Genomic DNA, 15,329 nt, shown 5'->3' on the forward strand with positions numbered 1-15,329 from the left:
GTCCCATCAGGTTCCCATTTGACTCGAGTAAAGGGTGAACATTAGTGTTTGAGTGTCGTCAACGTGACATCCCGTTAACAATTCAATTAGTTTAGTCAGACGGAGTCAGTAGGGGAAGAGGTTGGAAAGGTAGAAAAGGAAAAGGCTATACCCCCAATTGAAACAAAACAAGTGAAGTGAATTATATATATATAAAACGCTTTTTCTCCAGAGAACCAAAGTGCTTTATGTAGTGAAACCCATTATCTACAGCTTTAAGCTACATTTAAACCAGTGTGGGGGGCACTGGGAGCAGGTGGGTAGAGTGTCTTGCCCAAGGACACAACGGCTGTGACTAGGATGGCGGAAGCAGGAATCGAACCCGCAACCCTCACTACCAACCGAGCCACGCCGCTCAAAACAAGGACAAAATATGTCCTACTCATAATGTACAAATGGCTAATGGTTTTAATAAGAACTATTTAGTCAAAAGATCTAATCCATATAAGATTGTGATCAAAATGCCTGGACACATGATAGAAAAATGACTCATTGTGGAGTAGAAGAAGCATGTAAACTAATTGTGTGAGAAAATGAAAGATGTATCTTCCCACAGCCTTGGCTTCAACAGCCTGTATTTCAGTAAACAAACATCACCTTGGACACTTGAGCATAAAACTGGATGAGATCTATAAAAGACAGCATCTGTAGCAAATCTTCAGTGTTGTGGGGGGCCTGCTGATGAGTTATTTCAAGTCACCGCTACAATTTTTGACACTTATAGGATCCACATTCAGGCAGCACAAAAAAAGGCATATTTTGTTACTGTGGCGATTTAAAATAAAAGGTATTGCGCTTTAATTTGTAAAAAAAAGATTGCTAATAGTTTGGGTATTGCTACAGTAGTAACACTTGCTCTGACCCACTAAATTAGGATATTATAGAGTGGAAATGTCCTAAAGGTCAAACATTTTAATAAGAAGCATTACACCTTATTTCTAACACACATTGGGCTATTCATTGTACAGCCACAGTGTTTTTAGAGTTTGCTCATGTACATACAAACACAATAGAAGACAGACTAGAAACACAATATACCGTGCTTAAAATTTAGCATAATTTCCGACCTAATTCTTGAAACATCACATTGCACTTCCCAGGGCATTTAATCAATCTCAACTGAAATGTTCAGATTGTCTTAAAATACTTTTTCACCTCTGAGCCGAGCAGTCGAGACTAGACTTGAGCTGTTCGATCTACCTCTATGAGCATGAAATCAATCTATCAGTCAATCAAAGTTTATTTATATAGCCCTTAATCACAAATGCCTCAAAGGGCTGCACGAACCACAACGACATCCTCAACTGCTGCATATTGTGTACTGGTCTTTGGTCCGTATAGCAGATCAAGAGAACCAAACTGAACCAGAGTTCACTTGCAAGCAGACTGAGACCTCGCTCTCTAGTGGTCTTGGTTGGGATGACAGCAAGTACTGTACGAACATACCTTCAAGGTCTAAGAAAATCATTAGAAATGTTCACTCCAAACATTGCTCCTATATTCTTGAATTGTCTTAACAAAGGAAGCCGTTTGAATTAATTTGATTGATTAATGTTCACCTACCCATGCATGTTGGAGGGTCGGGCTGCCAGTAGAACCTGTTATCCATGCGGACACATGTGATGGTATCAGAGCCTTGGAGCTGATATCCGGGGTCACACTGGAACGTCATGCTGTCACCGGGCTCCTTACTGTCCCCATATCGAGAGCCATTTACTGGGATGCCAGGGTCATTGCAGGTCGTTGCTGTTGTGGCTAAACAAAGCGAGACGGACATTGAGACAGGGGCACTCCAACACAACAATATTATCTTTCTGAAAACAAAAAACTACAATTTACAGACACACAATAGTCCATTATGTGGTGGAGCCAAACAGGCTTACTGTCAACATATTGACAATGCAGACAGAAATGTTGTTTTACTATAAATAACACCAGTGACGCATACTGAGACGGATTAGAAATAAGAAGGCCAAAACAAAACCCATTATTCATTCACTGTATAGTCCCCAGTATGTAGCAATAACTGCCCTTGGGTACACAAACTGGAACGTGGCTGCCAACTTGCGACCACCACCAAACATACATTCACTACACCAGGGTAGGCGGCACCGGAGCCAAGGTGGGCAAAGCGCCAACGCTTTGGTTGCTAACAATAGTTACTATCATTTTTTTTTTTTGGAGGGAGGGGGGAGAGCATTTTCTAAGGCTTTTCCTGTCAGGGGTTGCATGCCTGGTTTGGCTTAGCTTTTACGCCGGATGCCGAGCAGTGAATATCCCTAAGGGTTAGGGGTTAACCCTGGACACAAATCAATTAATGTGCAAAACATACACTTTGCATACACTATACAATACATTATATTTGATCTTTCAAGGTGTCATTACCATAATAATGGAACGAGCTTACTGGCTTTGATTTGCATATTAGTAAGTGTCAATATTTATTGTTAAAATGAAGAGGATTTGAAAACCATACAGTAAGAGAAGGAGATAGAAGCACAAGGTTCTGCTTATGAATTTTCCACTTAAGAAAATACATTACAAAATGTACTCCATCACGTTTATCCCTTAAAGGCCTACTGAAATTATTATTTTTTATTTAAACGGGAATAGCAGATCCATTCTATGTGTCATACTTGATCATTTCGCGATATTGCCATATTTTTGCTGAAAGGATTTAGTAGAGAAAATCGACGATAAAGTTCGCAACTTTTGCTCGCTGATACCGGAAGTAGCGTGACGTCACAAGCGGTAGTGCTGCTCACAATTCCCCGTTGTTTACAATGGAGCGAGAGATATTAGGAGCGAGAAAGTGACGATTACCCCATTAATTTGAGCGAGGATGAAAGATTTGTGGATGAGGAACGTTAGAGTGACGGACTAGAATGCAGTTCAAGATATATCTTTTTTCGCTCTGACCGTAACTTAGGTACAAGCTGGCTCATTGGAATCCACACTCTCTCCTTTTTCTATTGTGGATCACGGATTTGTATTTTAAACCACCTCGGATACTATATCCTCTTGAAAATGAGAGTCAAGAAGGCGAAATGGACATTAACAGTGACTTTTATCTCCACGACAATACATCGACGAAGCTCTTTAGCATGAGCTAACGTGATAGCATCTGTCTCAAATGCAGATAGAAACAAAATAAATAAATCCCTGACTGGAAGGATAGACAGAATATCAACAATACTACTATCAGGAGACACCGAACCAAACACTGGACATGTAAATACACGGTTAATGTGTATTCGACGCCTGTCGAAGCCTAGCAATGCTGTTGCTAACGACGCTAACTTAACAACGGGACCTCGTCAGAGCTATGATAAAAACATTAGCGCTCCACCTACGCCAGCCAGCCCTCCTCTGCTCATCAACACCCGTGCTCACCTGCGTTCCAGCGATCGACGATGCGGTCGGCGGCCCGGAGACGTAGGAAGTCAAAGTGAGTTCGTTGCTAGCGCGTCTGCTATCCAACAAAGTCCTCCTTGTTGTGTTGCTACAGCCAGCCGCATACACCGATCCCACCTACAACGTTCTTCTTTGCAGCCTCCATTGTTCATCAAACAAATTGCAAAAGATTCACCAACACAGATGTCCAGAATACTGTGGAATTTTGTCGAAGAAAACAGAGCTCTGTGTATTGTGTCCAAAAGGGTCCAAACACTTCCGTGGACCTCGCGACGTCACGCGCATACGTCATCCTCCAAAGGCGTTTTGAACCGGAAGTTCCCCGGGAAATTTGAAATTTCACTTTATAAGTTAACCCGGCCGTATTGGCATGTGTTGCAATGTTAAGATTTCGTCTATAAACTATCAGACTGCGTGGTCGGTAGTAGTGGGTTTCAATAGGCCTTTAAAGACAGCAAGAAAAGACATGAAGGCCAGGTCTCTATTAAAGGATGATAATGGTTGATAATGGCAGTCACTAATATGCTGTGCACTGCACATTAAAATGTGTGTCTATTACAGTCAGTTATTCTGGCACTGTCAGCCCCGAGTACAGTAAAATATATGTTATCAAGAGTGTTTGCCTGAGCTTGTAGCAGACTGAACTGTTGTAGATTGACAGTATCCCCCTAAGCACTGGCTTGCCAGACTTCACTCCACTTTCAGTCGCTCCCCTGCCGGGAGCCCAGAAGCTTATTGACAGAACCTTGCTGCAGCAGTGCAGCACCTCTCTCCATTCTCACTAAAGCCTACTTCCTCAATTGCCCAAGTTGTGTACAATCCCACGCTATGGCACTGTTGTTAAAAAACCCCAACAACAACAACAACCTACTAGCTATTTTAAACTAGGTGACATATTTGAGCTGTATAAGGTGGACACTTTGACAACCTTCACAGGCTTCACCATGGTGTCCTCTGTGAATTGGCCGGGGGTAATGGCATGATGAACCATGTTTGTTGACAACATTATTTAACAATTATTTATCTAAAGTTTAAACAATTTCCTGCAGCCATTTGATTAGCCTTTTAATCAAGCTCTAACTTGTCTGAAATTAACTATATCTGTATGCTTCTATTTCAGTAAAAAATGTAAGTTAACTGTATTCTTGTAGTCAATGCTTCACTTGAGGGATTTACGTAGCCATAACCTCAAAAACTAAAGATATGGGATGTCTTATTGTCACTTCAAATGCACCCACTGGAGAGAGTGTATACATTGGCTAGACACATATTTGCATCCACTTTGATTGGTTTGCTGTCTCTAAGACAACCTGACTTGCCTGATCTACTAAAGGTTTGTGTGTACTAAAGCACGTGCAAAGTTGATTGACCACGCAAAACTGATCTACTAAGGTTGTGCACAGAGCGTCTTTTAAGTGAGCAAAATAAGGAGCAAAATCTATTTTGTGTGTTCATGAATATGTACAAAATGTGCTCATCAGAACACCCACAAAACTGGGAAGAGAAGATGTAAATATAATTATTTAACACACAGTGTGATTTATGAAGACTGAAACTGTTTTACGGCCGTGTTTTACGTCTTTATTCAGTAGGTCTAGAAAGGACGTGCAAACTGTTAGTTTTGTAGAAATGGCTGTGAGAAAAGAAGCGATCGGGCTGCAGCTCTGTCTTACGTATGCTTGTCAACATATATGGACGATCGAAAATAAAAACATTAGAAATAAAAACACAGCAATATCATTTTATAATTTTATAGCTGCAGGATGATTTAAAGGGGTTATGTTAAGATTTTTTACCCACATTTAAAACTCTTCCTTAAAGTCAAAATAAGATCAATTATATTTCACAGACCATCTTCAAACCGCTTACTGACCGTCTCTTCAGAAGGGGCTTGTTTTGTCTTATTTAAGTGTCTTCGCTTCGACTGCGTCTTTTCCCCGCCAGCCATGTTAGCACTTTCAGTCTACTGACAGATATAAGTTTGATCTATACGCTACTTTGTATTAAAAAGGCATCAGTGGGCATGACTGGGCATGCACAAACCAGTCTGCCCTACAACAAGAGGATAGAGAAAAGGAAGGCGCTTATTCACTACAGCATCGGACTACAATGGCGGACTCCCGCATAGTTCTTTGGGTAAATCGTTACCATGTATGGTGATATCTACTGACGTCCCACTTGGGAAAATGGCACAAATTGGGCAAATTCCAAACAGCTCGTTTGGGGGGAGTGAAGGAAGGTAAGATTGTTTCATCAATATCTCCTCCCTGCCTCCATTGTCTGAGTTCACATTTTGGGGACTTATACTGATCCCAAATACCCCAAAACAGATACCAGAAAGTATGAAAAGTTGGTAGGTTCACTTTAAGGGGCTGATTAAAACTAATACAATTGATGCGTTTTGGTGTCTGCTGGTGTTTTGTTTTTTTCTAATGACGTTCATTTAGGAATATTACCATATTATATCCTTTATATCAGGGGTGTCAAACACATTTTAGATCAGGGGCCACATGGAGGAAAATCTATTCCCAAGTGGGCCGTGCTGGTTAACTATTGGCTTAATAACTTAAAAATAAAGACAACTTCAGATTGTTTTCTTTGTTTTACTTTGGCCAAAATTAGAACAAGCACATTTTGAAAATGGACATATCCCAAATAATCCTCTTGAAAAAACACTGTCAAATTCTGAGGAAATAAATGGTGCAGTTTTAAAAACACATCAAAGGAACTTAGACTTGATCTCGGTGCTTCTACTGTCATGTCTGTTTATCATGTTTTGTTTTGGCCATGTGTTTGTTTTTTGGACTCTTTTTAGTTCCTGGTTGCACTTCCTTGTTTGTTCGTTTCCATAACAACTCATTAGTTTTCACCTGTCCTGTCACGCACCTGCTTCACATTTTGAGTCACGCACCTGGTTTCACTGATCATGTCACTATTTAAATCTGTCTGTTTCTGTTGTTATTCCTGGCGACCTCACACTATTTCATCACTCTGCTTCATGTCATGTCACAGTTCTTTGCCAAGTAAGTTTTGTTCATGTATGCCACAGTTAGTGTTTTTGTTTTATTGTTCATAGTTTCTGCCTTTGTGCAAGTTTTATTTTCATAGCCAAGTTTTTGTATTTCCGCCATTGTGCGCGCCTTTTGTTTATTCTTTTTTTGAGTTAATATTAAATCATGTTTCTTAATTCACGTCTTGCCCGTGCCAATTTTCCGTTGCCTTCCGGAGAAACAAAACCCAAGAACCAAGTCCTGACATCTACAAAGCCATTTAATTTTAAGGTGACAACCTATCTGGGCTTGAACAAAATACAAAGTAGATAATAGTTAGGTATCGCATACCTCATCTGTCATTTCCACGTATTATTAACTCAATAACTCAACAAACTATGTAGAAACTACGAGAGTTAAGTTACACTTTGCGTCCTTGTGTCTCTTTTTTGACAAACATTCTGGGGCATTAAACTGTTTGCTTGCATAATAGAATTGCTACTGCGACATCCAGTGGACACATTTAGAACAGCAGTTTATTTCATAAAAAATTGCAGCTCATTTTTACATTTTGCAAACTCCTTTCACGAATCGTGGCCCAAATTAAACCTGGCCGCGGGCCTGATCCGGCCCAAGGACCATACGTGTGACAAACCTGTTCTGTATAAAAAATGTCTAGCAATGTGCATTTTCATTCATTTGGATTATTCCAGACGCATGGACACGCAGCAGTGTTGTGACGGTCTACCCCCACCCCACAGAGTGCACCATCATCTAGGTTATGTCTAGATTAGGATTCTATATTGCAGAACAAGTGTTATGTGTAGTGCTTGTTCAACGTAGCAAAACCCCACAGATAAGAGCATAGTAACATAAATGTGGAGGGAAATTAGTATTTCCATGGGCACACAATGCCAGTCATACAAGCAAAAACGTCCTTTTTAAATAGGGCGGTCTGCACGCAATTTTATACTATACACACACTGTTCTGCGGATGGTATTTGGATCTTAGTAGATCAGGCCCTCCATGTGTTTTAATGTATAGAATAAAAGACACCATGTAGGAACAATTATGTCACAGCCAAGCTCCAGCCAAAAGCATCTATACTCCCATGTGGACAATAAATTCATCCATCTGCATCCGCATTGCAGGTCTAAGGGCTTCATTTCAAATCAATGTCTATTTTAATGTTTTCTATTAGCATGTACTGTATTACAGTATGTAATTTAACATTTCAGATACTCTTTTTAACTGCATTGTAGACATCAAGTCATGGATGGCAGTGAATTTCATACATCTCAACCAGTACAAAACAGAGGTTTTAGTTATAGGCCCTGAAGACCAGAGGGAGAAACTTGAACCAAAATTACAAGATTTTAAACCAACACAGTCCATAAAAAAATCTGGGCGGGTTTTTTCATTTCAAGCTGACTTTTATCTCGCGTTTAAAAATATTACAAAAATAGGTTTCTATCATCTTAAGAACCTAGCCAGAGTACGCCCGTTTCTCTCTCAGGCCAACACGGAAGTGCTAATCCATACTTTTATTACCTGTCGTTTAAACTATTGCAATGCCCTGGCCATCCCAAAAATAATATCAGAAGTCTAAAACTATTACAAAACTTAGCAGACGCATGCTGACAAGGACCAGAGGGTGGGAGCACATTACAACAGTTTTAAAATCGCTACTAGGCTGCCCGTCCGTTTTAGGGTCCATTTTGAAGTTCCATTATTAGTTTTCAAATGTTTGAGTTTGAGTTTGAGTTTGAGTTTATTGTAGTTTATTGTCTTAATGGCCTTGTGCCTTCTCATCTATCTGACCTGCTTTTACCGCATCAACCCTCACGGATCGTGAGGTCCTCTGGCACTGGCCTTTTATCTTTACCAAATACCAGAAGAAAGACCCACGGTGAGGCAGCATTTAGCCATTGTGGCCCTCACCTGTAGAACAGCCTGCCAAAGAGCTTAGGACTGCAGAAAGTGTTGACATTTATTTTTTAAAAAGGCTAAAGACACACGTTTTTAATCATACTTTTTACTGACCATCTATTTTATTGTGTAGTTTTATATCTTAATCATTATTATTTCAACTATTATTCTCTCAATGTTATGTTTTTATTAACTTATTGATGTAATATCTGCATTTATATAAACATTTTTAAATATATTTTATCATATGTAGTATACTATTTTTTTTTTTTTAAACGGCTTCAATTTTAGTTATTCTCCAGTGTAGACGCCTCAAAGGTGGCGTTTTTCCTCAAATCCTCAGTGCCATGCTATGTTTAGTTTTTGCTTTGATATTGTCAGTAGTGCTGTGTGTGCGTGTGTGTGTGTGTGAATGCATGTGTGGATATTTCTTCTCCATCCATCCATCCATTTTCTACCGCTTTTCCCTTCTATTATTTTTTTGTTTCTTTTGTTTTGTACAGCACTTTGTCTTTGCTACTTGCCAGTGCATGAAAAGTGCTACATGAATAAACTTTGATTTTAATTGATTTGATTTATTGTTTTAGTGGCATATAACTTAAATTGTTGTTTACATCTACCAAACACCTGGAACTACTTGCATGTGCACAAACCAATAATACCCGTTTGAATCATAGGCGTTTTGTTCTTTACTTTTTCCGAATTGTGAAACATGGAAGAAACAATTTTTGAAAATTGCCTCAGTCTGCACAAGTAAACCTGAATAGGGCAGTTTTTGGACACAGTTAACAAAACAAGTTTTTTTTTAGGGCTGCGATGGCTGAAACAAAGAGTGCATGTTTTTGTTATAATAGACAACCTTCAAAATGTTCCATCTGAGTGTGTCACAATTTATGCGAGCACCCACAGTAAATATGAGCGTGTGCTTTTAGTTTTACAAACACAACACAGTTATTGCAAGGCTGTTTACGCGAGTGAGCTGACATGAAAGAAAGGAGCAGTAAAGGTACAATGGTCTTGACTGCCCGTCTATTTTCTTACTCAGTGTGCTTGTGATTGATTTTTGCTGCCACAGTGGATTTCAGAGACACGGAGGATGACTCTAAAAGGACGGGGCAGGGACATTTTTGGGTTGAGTGGCTCAAAACAGCAAAGGCCATGCCTGCACCGAAAGGGTAAGTTATTGTGCAGGTAGCGCTTATTCTCATGTAGACGAGAACACTAGTAGGTAAAGAAATATAGTGTTCTACTTCTCAACAACTATTAAAGCGTGCATCACACGTACAGTTCTAAAATGCTATATTTTTATAAAATTATTCATATTCCTAGTGACAAAAATCAAACAATTTAAATAGATTTATGTTATTGATTTACTTTTTTAGAAGCCAGCCTCAATTAATAATTTGAAGAGGAACGATAGGATTCGAAATAATAATGATAATAATAATAAGTGGATATTTCATCGAAGGGGGGAAATGCTACCTGTAGTCAGGTGACGTCATGTCCAGCTCATTAAATATGTGTTGCTCGAAGTGGTGGGCGAGCAAGCGTGTGTTGCCATAGCGTTCTGCGTGGCATTTTGCCTTTCTCGAAGAAAAATGTCCAATGCGTTGTTTGTCTGTTGGAAACGTTCAAATTGCGAAAAGGTTAAAAGTTTCCTCAGAGTTCCTCGAGAGGTAATCAAGAAGGGCGAAAGATGTCAAGATTTTACGAAAGACGACGAGAAAAGGGACAGGCACTCCAGTCCTAAGAGAGCAAAGTCGAAAAACGCACATGTTTGCAGTGATCACTTCGTTAAAGGTGTGTTTAATACTTTTTAATGTTTAGTATTCCCATTAAAGTATAATATTGATATTTTTTGTATTTTATCTTGTTTCTGAGTTCTTAAAACACATTTTTGCTACGAGTGTTTCGTAAAGCATCGACTTGGCGAGTCTAAATAAAAAGCAAATGTCAGCATGCATACTTGTAACACCACGTGCAACAACAAGGCAACAAACATGGCTGTAGATGCAAAGTTAAATGATAAAATGCAACCTTACCCGAGCAAAAACGATGCATGATTTATCCAAGAGAGTCTTGGTACCAAGTTATTTGACCGAGCCACACTCACGGAAGTTGTAGACCTCTAAGCTTTTCCAAGTTTTCATCTGTTTTGTTGTGTAAAATGACATTTGGAGCACCAGATAGTTCGACATCTCTGGGAATGCGACCGAAGGATAATCCTTGAGGTCACTCGACAAATCTTTTTTTTTTTGATAACATATAGGGATTCTTTTGCATAATTTAAATTTTTTGGTCGTACCTGCTTTTAGTGTTAAGATCTAGGCAAATTGCGTACTAAGATCGATTACACGCTGTTTGCTGCACAGGAGCCATGTTGGTTTGGTGACCCACCACTTTTTACTTCCGTTCAAAAGTCATGTGACCAAATACAACAACCTTCAGAAACATTTGCAGACACAGCATGCAATAACTTTGAATGAATGTCCAGTTTTCAACCTGCTCAAAGCCCGCAGTGAATTTCAACAAAACTGCAGCGTCAGCACCTCCTCTGCTGTTAATACCGCAGTTAAGTAACTAATGTAACTTATACTGCACAACTCATGTTAGCGCTAGGGCTAGGCGATATATCGAATATACTCGATTTCACTAAATTGGCCCTAGTGTGTGAATGTGAGTGTGAATGTTGTCTGTCTATCTGTGTTGGCCCTGCGATAAGGTGGCGACTTGTCCAGGGTGTACCCCGCCTTCCGCCCGAAGCAGCTGAGATAGGCTCCAGCACCCCCCGCAACCCCGAACGGGACAAGCGGTAGAAAATGGATGGATGGGCACTCGATATATCGCGGGTTTGTCTCTGTGCGATATAGAAAATGACTATATCGTGATATTCGAGTATACGTTCTCGCACAGTTGCTTTTAGCTGCGGGCATTACACTACAGGCTTTTCTCACTCTTTCTCTTCCCACCTTCTCACAGAGACGTAAAACAAGCGCACCTTCTTACACACGTCACATACTGTCAAGCGTGCAACGTCATACGCCCTCGCGGAGCAGAGAGGTAGCAGCATGGGTAACGTTAGCTGTGATGCTAGCGGTAATACGAGAGAAATAAGGTGCAAATCTGGTAACAAATGAAGGAAGAATTAATTCCAAAGAAAAACAGCAGGGGGTCCATTGTCTGGCGGTGGTCTGGCTTCAAGCAGGAAGATGTTGAACAGACAACCGTAATATGTAAAGTATGCTGCAAAAGTGTTGCTACAAAATGTAGCATTACTGCTAATTTATAGCATCATTTGAAAAGTCAACCGCTAGAGAATGAAGAGTGCTTGAAACTCTGCATGTCAACATCTCCGTTCTGTGCCACACCAACAAATTGCCCAAGCAACCATTTCCACATCAACACCGTATGAAAAAAAATAGTCAACAGAAGGAGATAACGTCCGCAGTAAACTACCACATAGCGAAGGACATACACAATTTGATTTCCTATTATGCAGCACATTTTTATTTGACATTTATTGAAATATCTTTTGTGACATCATGCACAAAAGTGCACTTTATTTGTTTTTAACTATTGTAGTGGCGTTCTGTACAAAAAATGCACTTTAATTTAGTGTTGTTTTGATATGTCATCTTAGTGACGTCATAAACAAAAGTGTACTAATAGCTTGTTTTAAAATGTCTCTGACAATCTTACACTTTCTGTTTTGGAAACTACATGAATGTTTGTGCCACTGCTTAATAACTGTTAAATAAATACAGTTTTGGTGAATTGACTTAGTTGTGATTTCCCTCTCTGCATGAAAGTTTAAAATTAATATATATTAATGCAGTATGAACAAGAATGTTTTAATGTAGACACATAGAATCATCATACTGCTGTGATTATATGCATCAGGTGTTAATTAAAGGCTAAGGCAAACTATCGAGATATACAGGTATATTGTGTATCATGACATGGCCTAAAAATATCGAGATATTAATAAAAGGCCATATCGCCCAGCCATAGTTAGCGCCTCAATGTAAAACCTGCTAATACTAACTGGACATAAAATCGATGCCTTACCATGGATTAGTTTGCACTGCATGATATATTTACAGTGTCTTCACAGCTGGAGACACCGTAAATCCAATAAGATGGCATAGCCTTCCTGAAAAAGCAGATAGTTGATGGTGCAATTCACCGTTCCATTGGACTTGACTTGGTTTAAGTTGTTGCTGGTTGACATAGTTTTATATTTGAGTGCTCAGCTCATTTATTTATATATATATATATATATATATATATATATATATATATATATATATATATATATATATATATATATATATATATATATATATATATATATACACACAACATTTTTAACTGGACATACTTGAGTAACTGCCATAGAAAAATGGGTTGTTTTTTTGTTCATTTCTACTGAAATAGAATTAGCATAGTAAAACATTATCATATTGCACATATTATTATTTACAGTTATTTAAAAATAAAAAATCTGGGGACACCCTGGAACCCCATAGAGGAACAATATGTTGTATGCTTCTTAAGATCACACTGTTTAGTTTGAACATTCATGTTACTTCTCAACGAAACAAAACATTGTGGTATTTGACTTGTTTGTTCTTTTATTTTATACGGTGTTAGCTTTCACTGTTATGCTGATGACACCCAACTCTACATGCCCCTAAAGCTGACCAACACGCCGGATTGTAGTCAGCTGGAGGTGTGTCTTAATGAAATTAAACAATGGATGTCCGCTAACTTTTTGCAACTCAACGCTAAGAAAACGGAAATGCTGATTATCGGTCCTGCTCAACACCGACATCTATTTAATAATACCACCTTTACATTTGACAACCAAACAATTAAACAAGGCGACTCGGTAAATAATCTAGGTATTATCTTCGACCCAACTCTCTCGTTTGAGTAACACATTAAGAGTGTTACTAAAACGGCCTTCTTTCATCTCCGTAATATCGCTAAAATTCGTTCCATTTTGTCCACAAACGATGCTGAGATCATTATCCATGCGTTCGTTACATCTCGTCTCGATTACTGTAACGTTTTATTTTTGGGCCTCCCTATGTCTAGCATTAAAAGATTACAGATGGTACAAAATGCGGCTGCTAGACTTTTGACAAAAACAAGAAAGTTTGATCATATTACGCCTATACTGGCTCACCTGCACTGGCTTCCTGTGCACCTAAGATGCGACTTTAAGGTTTTACTACTTACGTATAAAATACTACACGGTCAAGCTCCTGCCTATCTTGCCGATTGTATTGTACCATATGTCCCGGCAAGAAATCTGCGTTCAAAGAACTCCGGCTTATTAGTGATTACCAGAGCCCAAAAAAAGTCTGCGGGCTATAGAGCGTTTTCTATTCGGGCTCTAATACTATGGAATGCCCTCCCGGTAAAAGTTAGAGATGCTACCTCAGTAGAAGCATTTAAGTCTCATCTTAAAACTCATTTGTATATTCTAGCCTTTAAATAGACTCCCTTTTTAGACCAGTTGATCTGCCGTTTCTTTTCTTTTCTTTTCTACTCTGCTCTCAACCCGGGGTGGACCGCTAGCCTGTTCATCGGATGGGGACATCTCTACGCTGCTGACCCGTCTCCGCTCGGGATGGTTCCTGCTGGCCCCACCATGGACTGGACTTTCGCTGATGTGTTGTACTTTCACAATATTATGTCAGACCCACTCGACATCCATTGCTTTCGGTCTCCCCTAGAGGGGGGGGGGGGGGGGGGGGGTTTACCCACATATGCGGTCTTCTCCAAGGTTTCTCATAGTCATTCACATTGACGTCCCACTGGGGTGAGTTTTCCTTGCCCGTATGTGGGCTCTGTACCGAGGATGTCGTTGTGGCTTGTACAGCCCTTTGAGACACTTGTGATTTAGGGCTATATAAATAAACATTGATTGATTGATTGATATTTTAAAAATGAGGATCGAAAAGAGAATTGAAAATGGAATCAGAATTGAAAAAATCCCAACAATTCCCACCGCTTTTGATGGTACAGAGATAAAATTGGCATTCATATAGATAGGCTCCAGCACCCCCTGCGACCCCAAAAGGGACAATTATAATAGTTAAAAAATAAATAAACAATTTAATATGCCGTTGTAAATACCGATAAAACAAGCTACATCAAACGCAAGACTTGCCACATTTATTCTACTCATTCAATCATTCAGCATGTTGTTATTTGACATTAAGTACTATAAGTGAATAACACTTACTAGAGAACTGGATTGAAAATCCCTGCTTGCTGATGAAGTAGTCAGCATCAAATTGAAGTGTTAGTATGTTAAAGGTCGAGTGGATGTCTTCAGGTAGATCTGGACCCGACCACTCTTTCAAAAGGATCCCTCCATCCGACGGCCCTGACGGGCCATCCCAAACTCTCATGATATCATGGTCGATCTCAGTGTCGAAGACGATGAAGTGGAGACTAAAAATAAAAACAAAATCCCACAACATAAACAGCTGTTCATTATTTGACAATTTACATATGATGCTATCTTCATTATCAAATACACCAAACACACACACACAGAAAAAAACAGATAGAGACATAATGACTAATTTAATGTCCTAACATACCTCGCAGTTTCTTTGGCAGAGAACAGCTATCTATATTTAATGGCTATATTAAAGACTTGACAGTCTTGTGAATGGTAAGAATCATAGGCTTTGTATCATAAAACTTGTTCACCAACTTTATGTAATGTCTAGTAGCGAAAAGCTAAGCTAACCTCTACAGTGGTTTCTGTGTCTATCCAGCTTTCTGATAAATACCTTATAGTCTTGCCGGTATCAGCCTCTACAGTCCAGGTGCAGTGGAGGTTGTTGTCATACGGGGCGGGGTATCCCGGGGACAGGATACGTCCAGACACTGCCTGAGTTATATGACCTCCACACTCAGCTGCAAAGAGGCAA

The 15,329-nt window shown here is 39.5% G+C and overlaps 1 protein-coding gene across 1 annotated transcript in view; it reads right to left on the minus strand.

The window, feature by feature from the left end:
- LOC133630056 (CUB and sushi domain-containing protein 1-like) overlaps positions 1-15,329 on the minus strand; it is a 426,532-nt gene that overhangs the window by 226,837 nt on the left and 184,366 nt on the right. Inside the window, exons 19-21 of the mRNA XM_062021303.1 lie at positions 15,189-15,315; positions 14,630-14,841; positions 1,603-1,794 (exon numbers count right to left, since the gene is read on the minus strand). Coding sequence (XP_061877287.1) covers positions 1,603-1,794; positions 14,630-14,841; positions 15,189-15,315 — 531 coding nt within the window. The remainder of the gene's footprint in view (positions 1-1,602; positions 1,795-14,629; positions 14,842-15,188; positions 15,316-15,329) is intronic.

The sequence above is a fragment of the Entelurus aequoreus genome, linkage group LG02 (genome assembly GCF_033978785.1).
Source record: "Entelurus aequoreus isolate RoL-2023_Sb linkage group LG02, RoL_Eaeq_v1.1, whole genome shotgun sequence".
In the NCBI taxonomy this organism is placed as follows: domain Eukaryota; kingdom Metazoa; phylum Chordata; class Actinopteri; order Syngnathiformes; family Syngnathidae; genus Entelurus; species Entelurus aequoreus.